Source organism: Triturus cristatus, chromosome 12, assembly GCF_964204655.1.
Source record: "Triturus cristatus chromosome 12, aTriCri1.1, whole genome shotgun sequence".
NCBI lineage: Eukaryota > Metazoa > Chordata > Amphibia > Caudata > Salamandridae > Triturus > Triturus cristatus.
The window spans coordinates 166,528,474-166,538,853 of record NC_140595.1 but is presented as its reverse complement, the minus strand read 5'-3'; the positions used below and the strand labels follow the sequence as shown (position 1 = coordinate 166,538,853).

General features: G+C 43.8%; 1 protein-coding gene across 2 annotated transcripts; it reads right to left on the bottom strand.

Moving 5' to 3' along the window:
* Positions 1-495: 495 nt before the first annotated feature.
* On the bottom strand, positions 496-9,709 carry ANP32E (acidic nuclear phosphoprotein 32 family member E). Of its 2 annotated transcripts, none has more exons than XM_085638468.1 (7): positions 9,336-9,709; positions 6,272-6,421; positions 5,550-5,672; positions 5,117-5,282; positions 3,657-3,817; positions 3,066-3,108; positions 496-1,707 (listed from the first exon to the last, which is right to left on the bottom strand). In XM_085638468.1, exons 1-7 carry the CDS (start codon positions 9,366-9,368, stop codon positions 1,634-1,636), a joined length of 750 nt encoding a protein of 249 aa, XP_085494594.1. In that variant the 5' UTR covers positions 9,369-9,709; the 3' UTR covers positions 496-1,633. The 2 variants fall into 2 exon arrangements, with proteins under 2 accessions (XP_085494594.1, XP_085494593.1); XM_085638467.1 differs by lacking the exon at positions 9,336-9,709 and adding an exon at positions 8,526-8,808.
* Positions 9,710-10,380: the final 671 nt, after the last annotated feature.

Sequence of the window (10,380 nt, the reverse complement as noted above, 5' to 3'; positions counted from 1 at the left end):
GCAGCGCGCTACCAGACCATGCATACCCCACACCACTACGTCCCTGCTCCACTCTGACCCTTTAGCCCATGCTACACTGCTTTACACCCCTCCACGTCTCTCAATGACACTTAGCCATTTTACTACACCACTCCATACCCTTCTACGACAGTCTGCTTTACAACACTGTCACTGCACAGCAATTTACTCCACTCTTATATTTAACCAACTGAGCCATGCTGGTCTACAACATGGCTAACATTAGCTCATGCATAGGCAAGACTTATTGGCTTTTCTTAATTCTTGTTAAATCAGACACAGGCCTTTAACAAAGAGCTGCTGCAATCACATCGAGAAGTCGATAAAATACAAAACTAGCGTCAGTAGGGGAGAAAAACTTGGCTTGCTCTGGGCATGCAAGTCACAACAGCGTGGTCAAGTAGTGGGCACTATGAACATCCAAAGTGATCTTTCACACTGCCTCGATCCATTTAACTTAGGAAACTGCAACTAAAATGTATTAACACTGTCATGGCTTTATTCAAAACACAGTTCCACATAATCGGTTACTTGGAAGTTTACGGAAAAAACACTATATACAAACTGCCATAGAAAACAGCCTTGTTTTAAATAGAACAAAAATCTTCACAAATATAAAACTCATCCATACACAGACCCTGGGGTGAAGGGAAACAACCCGCCAATGAAACAAAACTGATTTTAACTGGCAGCATTATATGGGTACATCAGCACAATATTTGAAAACTGCATCCTTGAGACCAATGTTCTTAAGCATCCAGATTTTATAGACCATCCAATTAATAGACTGATGGATTGCCTGCCTTAAGGATTAATTCAAGCAGCACTAAGGCTTGCTCAAACAAGAATGCCATGAGTAGGGCCACCACAAATGAGTTACAATTTGATTATACACACAAAAAGGGGAAGTAAATTAGGGAGATAGCCTCGCCAGCAGCAATTTGTGGCAAGAGAAAAACAATGTAAAGAGTCCTTATTCTAATATTTTAATTCACAAAAAAATAGACCAAACTATTTTAAAATCTGGCCAACAACTTCAATCTCTTAAAAAGTTGGGTACAATTTACAGTCCCCAATCCAATACACGTTATGTTTCATCTACAATCTCAACTGCAGCGTCTTCTCCCCCAACGCCCACCCCCCAAAAAATGGCATTTGCAGATCGATTATTCAATCCCATGTACAATAATCAACTTTACAAATGGTTATGATGGATATGCCATTTCATCCATCACCATACAGCAATTTTTAATATACACAGCTACTTTATAAATAAGTTTCAAGGCCTCAAACGAGGCCAACAGAAAAAAATGAACCTGCATGAATTCAATGTGATAGAGCATATTAAAACAAATACAGCAATCAAACATGGGAGGGGAGGGAAGGAAATCTTTTATATGCATGTGAGTGACTAGAAGGCATTCACATCCTAGTTGGAATGATAAAAAAAGGGCAAATAGTTTAAAAACCACACCTTTCCTATAAAAGACACGTCCTCTTCAATCGGGGGAATCTATAGTACATGAGATATATATTTATATATATATAGGCATGATAGCTATTGTCAAGTGGAGCATGAAAGGGTCTGTCCCTTCCGTAAAATCTGTCAGTTCGTTCAGTCATCCTCATCTTCACCCTCGTCTTCGGCTTCTCGTTTTCTCTTCTCTCCTTTCACATCGGATGCCTCTTCTGGAATAAAAAAGAGTCATGATAAAAATGCTGCGTACGTCACAAGTAAAGTAAATCAGAGATGTAACATTGGCTGCATCACCCCTAGACACTGGTGGCGCCGAGGAGCCCAAAAGCAAAACCATACAAACACCATGAAAATATGAAGTACATGTTTAAAGAAAGTATTTACTATAAAAAGGCACTGGATTAATCACAAAGATAAAGCTCACGCGTTGCTCCAGTCGCCAAAAGTACATTTCGCAGATATGCATACCAAATGAGTCTGTGCATAACATGCATTTGTAAAACGCATGTGGTGCTAAAACGTAAGTGTGCTGCTTATTCTATTGTCCTTGTTAGGGTAAAAACAGATTTGACCTGCCTGGATTCATATTTACGAGCGATTACGGTCAAATACAATTTCTTAGGGCGATTAGTCCAGAGTTACCAGGCTGCATTTTGTTAAACGGATAAACTATATTGTTTGAGTCTTCAAAACTGGTTATTGCATATAGGCATCTCCCCAATTGCTACAGTAACACTATTACAAGTCGACACGCTGGACGTAAGTGGCCTCACTGCTACAAAGGGAAAGCGAGCATGGCTTGATAGCTTAGTGATTTACTTATTTGAGCACTTCATGTGGGGCCAGGAGCTACTGCAAGTAAATCCTCCCTCCCATCATGTCGGAACCTAGGAGCCCAGAAAAAAAAAGTGTATAGATACAATGCTACAGCTCGGAAAATCCCCTACTTTATTTTCACTCAGAATACCAGGCAAAGGGTAATCATCCCCCCAGACATTGCTTTTACTGCAGGTGAAACACTTGGGACTCATTAAATTAAACATTACTCGACATGCCGGCTCACCTATACCTTTTTAGTTCTACAAACTGGCAGTTAACACTATGATCCAGACTGTAGCCATGCAGACTTGCGCGCATTATCCTTTTTCAATTTCTTTCACTACCAGTGTACTGTTTCCATTCTATCAGGTCGTATCCCCTACCCACTTGTTGCGCCATGCTTGAACACCATCTGTTATACCTGTATGACAACTAACCATACGCATTAGCTGGCTACCAGTGATGTGTTGCTTCACTCGCAACTAGTTCCTTGCAACGGTTCTTCGAACGATACTTCCTTGTGGACCACTCAACCGGTATTTCGGGGGGGCCGGGAGTCGATGCTAGATTTCGTTTCTTGCTAGCAACCAACAATCACACAAAATAAAAATAACTATCTTGTACCTAATGCTACATGATTACAGTGAATGCAGAATTGAAAAACCCAGACTTCGTAATATTAACACTCAGCGTTTGTTGCCCAACTTATCGGTGCAAACCAGCTAAAGGCTTATAAAGTCCGATTGCCCACCTTCTTCCTCTTCGCCTTCATAATCATCGTCATCTTCTTCATCCTGCAGAACACAATTTAGGAATCGATTACACTTAGAATAATGCATTGAAGCAAGCAGGCAAGGCATAAAACGGACTTGCCATTTATATCGGCACAATAGCCACGATACTGACATTCCTGGTCAAAAAGGGAACGTCTCTAACGACGATACTCCCGTGGCACAAAAAAACGACGCAAAACACTTTACTCCTAAATATTTAATAGTTGCACTGATTTACATTAAAGTTGCTTACATTATAAGTTGTTAAAATGCATCACAACTCCATTAACAGGTTACACAACACAATAACTTGGGTGTAGAATGACTGAGTAAAGGCAATTCTGCATTTCCTCCCCCCCACTAGAAAATATACGTAGCAGATATTCAAACAGTAGTATGGTCAACCGCAGGTTACTACCTCTGCCTTCACCATAAGCACGACTTGAGACGTACTACCCACCACTGCTGTAACAATAGGCCAATTGGTTCACAGGTGCAATGCACACAAATGCCTTGACTTCACTTGACCTCAGCCCAATGAAGGATCCTACAAGAAGATTAAAAAGTACCTGAATCTCATCTTTCATTAAGTAAGATAGGCCAACACCTTCTTCCTCTTCCTCCTCTTCCTCTTCCCCCAAATCGGACACATCTTCCTCCTCTTCAGAGTCTCCGGGTGGGCCAGCGTCATCCTCCTCATCATCATCGTCATCATCCTCATCTTCACCATCTGAAAAAGTGCATGCTTAAGTGACCACATGGATCTGCAATTTAATTTTTTTTTAAAGAAAAATACTACATGGTGTTTGACGGAAACTGTATGCGCAGATGTGGGGCTAATATATCGAGTATACAGCACAGCCATCTGCATTTAATATGCACTCGGTACACAAACAGATTAATCTTACCAATGCTTCTGTGCTGGAGAGCAAGTACTGACAGGCACTGGAAATGAATGCAACATACTTGTTTGTGTCAGATGGTCTTGCCAGCACTAGCTCAGTTAGTCCACCCAGAGTTCACCAACTAATTTGTTTGGCTAAATATCCACTCATGGATGGGCACTCTACAGAGCAAATAAAAAGCATCCGTCGCCGCTTCTACATTACAGCCAAGACCTGGAATGAGCTTCCCCTCAGCTCCATATAGCCCCCTTGCTGGCAGACGTCATAAAGAGACTCAAGACCGGTCTCTTCGATTGAGACTCAGTGCCCATATATAGTCCTACGCCTATGTTTATGACACTTGATTTACTTGCAGGTTGCACTGGGGGGGAAATCAAAGGAACCTGTGTTCCTGAAAAGCGTTGTGGTTGCTGTGAAGGGATTTAATATGGTTATCACTGTTCCTGGGCTGCGCGTACCATTCTTTGTGATCATACATGTCCCACGCACATTCAAAGCAGAAAAAAATGGTCAGCCTATTTTAATGTAAGGTCGTCTTGCCCCCACTTTCTGAATCCGAGTCTCCTATTACTACTGCAGCATGGCAGCGACACTTCAACGTGAATGGTTTAAACAACAACCAACTTTTGATAATATACAAAATCCATAAGAACTCCGGAAGTTGAATAGATTGAAATGGACAAATTCTATACAACGTACACATACAAGTACTTTGCGGTCACAGCTTTTAACTCAGAGATACCATCTACCCAAGCCAAAAGCTGTCATTTATACCTATACCAACTGCAAACAAAATTAAAGAGCCTTAACTACAAGTCCAATATGAGGGCAGCTAAAGCAGATTTCTAACGAGCTGACAGAAAGCCCACAAGTATAGCATACATGCAGTTTAGAAAAAAAAACTCAAGAATGCATAACAAACGATTCCGACGGCTTAAGTAAACTCCACGTATAGAATACATTGCTAACCACAAATGGTTACATGTCCTTAAACGACAAACTTAAAGAACAGGCGTTCAAGAAAGAGGCCGACAATGAACATTCCAAGCAAGTGCTCTCAGAACATTCAGGAGACATTCCAGTATTAAACCATTAACCTAAGGCCATCAATTTTGACAGCTTACCTTCATCTTCCTCTTCTTCAGAGTCAGGAGCCTCGTTGTCTTCTTGATCAAAACCATCAAGATAAGTGATTTGTGTAAGAAGCTCAAAAATGCTCTCTCTGTAATCTTCTTGATTTGTGATCTCACAGTTAAACAAGTCGAGGCTCTTTAAGTTTTTCAAATTTTGCTGCAAAATAAAAAAAAAAAACGAATTAAACAGGACAATACAATTGTGTTCTGCCTTTGGCTAGTTGTATATTAATATTATGGGTAAAGCGTTAGACTAAAATACTGTCACTGAAAAGCGATGTCCTACAAGTAAGACTAACGACCAAGCAATTCTAGGGTTTGTAAGCCAGTGATCCAAGTCCAGTTCTGTATACTTCATTGAAATGCGTAGTACAAATACACAAACTGTAGATAGGCTGTAAAAACTACCAAGTCTCATACTCACAAGCGGTTCAACTGTGCTGAGGTCTTTAATTTTGTTGCCACTCAGGTTGAGGTATGTAAGATTCGGACACTTTTCCACAAGAATTTCCAGGCCACCAGAAATAGCATTGTCGCTAAGCTCCAACTAGAAAATTAGAAACATTAAAGTGTTTGAGGAAACGAAATGGCTCAAGTCATCTGTTCCCTGCTGGCCACCCACAATTCCCATAAACAACTGGAGCCCTTTACAGAAGAAAATATATTTGTTTTATTATCCAGAGTGATTAAAAGAATAAATGACATACATATTTGAGCAAATATGCAATACAGCTTCAATTCAATAAATGCATAGGTCTGCTTAAATATGGTAAGGCGCTAAGAGATAGACATTTAAAAATAACAATATAGTCTAGGCTCCCATCTTTCGACTAATATAGGTTCTTGGTCTGATAGAATAACAAGCTTCACACTAAATGCAAGATTACCTAATCGAGCACTGGGGAAGGGTAGCTTGCCCCAGTAAGCAGTTTTAAAAGAATGTAGAACTCCTACCCAAGCCCTCCGTCGCATACCCAAGGGGAGCTGTTCCTTTATCTCCACCTGCTATTAAGCCACGACGTCAATTGCGCCCAGTTATTTCGACCCATTCTCTCTGCCCGTCGGCCCTTACATTTATTGATGTTTCTTGTGCATAAATAACCAAAAGGCAGTCACAGAAAAAAATGCCACTTTGAAGGTGCTTACCTTTCTCAGCTTACTTAAATTTGGAAGTTTAGACAAAGATGTCAGTTCTATACTGGCCATGCTAAGAAATTCCAATTCTTTAAAATTCTCCGTGAGGCCTTCGATCTCGCCATTACTGGAACGACAGCTATCAAGTACCAACTCGGCCACCTGAAACAGAAGAAGAAAAAAAGGATGAGCCATCAAATGGAGAAAAAAAAACAGCCACATTATAACAATCACAGATCAAAATGGTTGTCTTAAGTTTTGGGAGAGTAACCAACTAATCAATTACCAAACATACCAGTAAACTGTAGATGTGTTAGGATTGGTGCTACAGGAAATATCAATAAACGAATCGCTCAACAACCCCAAGAAACGACCACGCCTACTCTGCCTGACAAAGCCACTCATACACCGAAAAATAAAGGTTTTGTATTATCATTGGACATAGGTTTGAAGTCGTGTGCCATGCGGCAACCAGGTTATGCGTGCCTGTATGAGATGATTCAGTTACATTTCACTGTGCAAACTCTCATTGCTTAGTGGGAGGTGAAGTGACATTTCCCCGTCGTAAAGAACTTCACACAAGGGCTAGATACGGTGTCATGAAGGATGTAAGGCCCATCTGGCACTAGCAACAGCAGGAAAGCGGAGAATGCAACCTGATAAGCGTGATTTCTTACTAAGACTTAACTTCGAAAGCTATTGTCAGTCGATTAGATCAAGACATAGAATGCGCCTGGGTGAGCACCAAGACCGGAATGAATGTCAGCTTCGATATGGGAGTAGTACAGTGTGTGGACAAAAGAAATGTATGGGAAGCTTGGCATAACCACTGACAAGCAATCAAAATACAAACTATGTGGCAGCCCACAACATAACCAAGGGTCCTGGGGAATATCGGGTTAAATCAACAGTGTCGAAAGGAGTGGAACCCATAACAGGTATAATTGGGTACAAACATCTTTCAGTAGGCCATAACGGCACAGACTCGCCGCGCATTGTGGGTACTTGTTAAGTAATGACAGCTGGGTTGTTGGAATAAGGTATTTATTGAATGAAGCATGCTGCACGGGAAAGTTGGGCTGCAGCTGTCGACCGCTTATTGTCGGGCTCCAGCAAGAGGTGCGGTCTTTGGCAGCACGGGGAGGTGTTACAGTAGCCATCTGCCAGGGTACGTGGGGCCCGCCTCCACACGTGGTGGGACAAGGGCCTAAAACTAGAGCAGCAACTAACTGCCGTCCGTGGCCACACCCCCAGCAGGACTAACCCAAGCACGCCGCTGCTCAAGAAGCGACATGGCCGCCCCCCACGTGGGGAGCCGAAGCCATGGCAGCCTCATCTGTGGCGTTGGGAGGACGATCAATGCATCCCACGGGACAGGTAGTTCCCAGACCAAGCCGGGAGGATCGGCAGCTCTTCGCGCACACGTGGGAAATGGAGTTCCGTCGCCTAAGAGGCAGCGATGCAAAACTACACGGGGTGAAACATGACAATAAGTCTGAAAGGAGGCTCGCTCGTACGTACACAACAGGAGATTGTAAAACATGTCTGCGAGGCATCGGTGCAGGGTTTTACTACATGCCGTTATCAAAACCCTCTAAATTGTCTCGGCGTCCATGCCCCCATCCCACCCCATTTTTAATAAAGCCACGGGTAGTGTCAAACACCCTCTATGAGAGGGAGACGTACACAAACACCCGCCGGATAACAAATATACTTTACGTTATAGTAAGGGTCCCCGCCAGTACGGCTCTTTCAGTGGTGGAGTTTAAGAAAACTTCACGACATCGGGAATTTTTTTACGAAAATAGCCAATAGCACGTTAGAAACTGCCCCAAAACACTAGGAAGATATACAACATGGATGAACAAAAATGCAAGGCAAGCCAAGCCTCCCCCCCCCCCCCCATACATCCCTTTAAGCGCGTGGAAAAACAAAGCCGGGGACAAACCCCAACAACAGACTAGACACAGCTGAAAAAAAATCTCCCTTCCTAAACATATATATAGGGATTTTGTTTGTTTTAAAAGTTACTTGAAGGCTTCCAGAACTGAGATGGGGCAGCGCGGGCACCTGGCGGGAAGACTGAAACTACGCGCCTCGGGGGGAACCTCCGCTCCGCTCGAGTACCCGGGGAATAAAAATAACATCTTTAGCCTGAAACACCAAGCCATCCTACCACGCGCCCGCTTATCCTCACTGTGGACTTCTGCCCTCGCCCTGGTCTCAAGAACGAGATTCCCAAGCTCAGCCCTCTCCTACACCTTACCTCGCCCGGAGACTTATTTCTCAGCTCCAACGTGATACGCTTCTTCATATCCATCTTATTTTCGTATGAAAGACGCCGTATATAAAGAAAATTCCAATATATATGGTGAAAGCGTGTCGAAAAGTACCCGCGTCGCCAATGACCTCCTTCTCGGCACAGTTCCGCACGCTCCACTCACGCCAGCAGTCTCATCAATGGCCGCTTACAGTTTTGCGCCTCCATTACATGGCGCCCTCAGCCCCTTTCATCGACACCGCCTCTTGCCGAATACCATTGGCCACTCAGGGGCCAACGTGGCTACAATTGGTTATCCAACCTGTCTTTTGGCCTTCCGCCCGCCCTCAGGTGCCGTGAACCCCGTATGGAGAAGGGTCATTGGTAAACGGAGCGCGCGCAGTTAAATATGATTGGTTACCTTCAATATCTGTCAGACGGGGTGTGTGTGGTTGGCTTTTTTTCTTTTTAAAAAGTACGCCACGGCGAGGGTTCTATTGTGTTTTTGGCGCCTTTTTAGGTCTCGGCTAGCGAAGGCTGCGCTTCTGTCGTCCGTCTGTCTCCCCGAGGTTCGCCGTGGACTTGGTGGGCAGCATTCTTGTGCAGGGCAGGACGCGAGAGTAGCGCTATCATTCCCCTGGTGTGAGCTTCTAGCTGCAGATGCCATATGCACTCGTCCACACACACTACATTTCCATTGCAACCCCTTCTAAAAGTATGCTTCCCCTCCCACACCACGAGCAATCAACAAAGAGCGCCCACTCCGGAACCAAAACCCCAGCTCCTTAAGACGTAAGACATAAAAGATCTACACACCAATCTTCTTGCAGATCCTCTCTGTGCCTCCATATTCAGAGAGCTTCAATTATATTCGGCCGTGTGTCCTGCATTTTTTAATGGGGTTCTTTTAATATTGTTTTGGGTTCTTGCAAAATCCAGTCTCTTTAAAGTTAGAGGGGGGGGGGGGGAGAAAGCACTTTTGCCTTGCCCCGTTTCTACAAAGTGCTGGGCACCATGTTCGTGCGGGGAGGTGGCGCGGACTATGACGTCACGCAGGACGGAACGCCCGGAGGGTTCCAGTACGCGGAACTTTGGAGCGACGGCGGAGGCTGCAGAGCAACATCCATTATTCTTTCAGAATTCGGGGAGGCTTTTATTATTTGTGTTATGGCAGGTCACGAGGCGACGACAAGGCTCAGCGCGCAGGCGCGGTGGCTTTTACCCCCTGCTGAATAGTTGTTATGGGCTAGAGGTCCTGTGTGCTCGTTACCGGAGAAGGCGGGCAGCAGCAATGTCTGCAGCAAACCGGTTCTCATCCGCCTTTTGAGGGGTTCAAACTTTAAGTTCAGGGCTCGTGCAGCAGAGGTACATAATTGAACGTGTTCGGTACCTGCATTTTCTACGCGAATGCATGCAATAACACAGATGAGGGTTTGGTCCGCTGATTCTCAACCTTCATTATACAGGCAAAGCGTTAATCGATCGATAATATGTCCACGTTTGACCAGCCTACAGGAAATTTTGCTCAAAACGCCTCGGTAGCTTTTTGTCAGATTTTGAGCCGCAAATTCGGGTGATGGAAGTTTATGGCACTTTCTGGCGCATACAAATATTTCCAGATGCCAGTTAGAGCAAAAATGAATCAATAGATTTATACCAAGCTGTGCATGAGATTCGTGCATGTTCCTTTTATCATTCTTTGGTTTTGGTGCAAAATTGCACGGTAGATTTTAATATATAACCATTTAGAATCCGTAATAATATCGGAATGGAGACTAATTTTGACTCTGTTTCAGTCTCCCGCATGTCATGAACTCTGAGATTAGAGTTTTTTAGGTCTCGGCTAGCGAAGGCTGCGCTT

What these genes read in the sequence shown, in the direction of transcription:
- ANP32E (XM_085638467.1), bottom strand. Translation starts at nt 8,579, where the DNA reads ATGGATATGAAGAAGCGTATCACGTTGGAGCTGAGAAATAAGTCTCCG. An exon ending in GAAATAAGTCTCCGGGCGAG is followed by an intron (nt 6,422 to 8,525) that starts GTAAGGTGTAGG and finishes CTTCTGTTTCAG; the next exon opens with GTGGCCGAGTTGGTACTTGA. An exon ending in ATTTAAGTAAGCTGAGAAAG is followed by an intron (nt 5,673 to 6,271) that starts GTAAGCACCTTC and finishes CTAATTTTCTAG; the next exon opens with TTGGAGCTTAGCGACAATGC.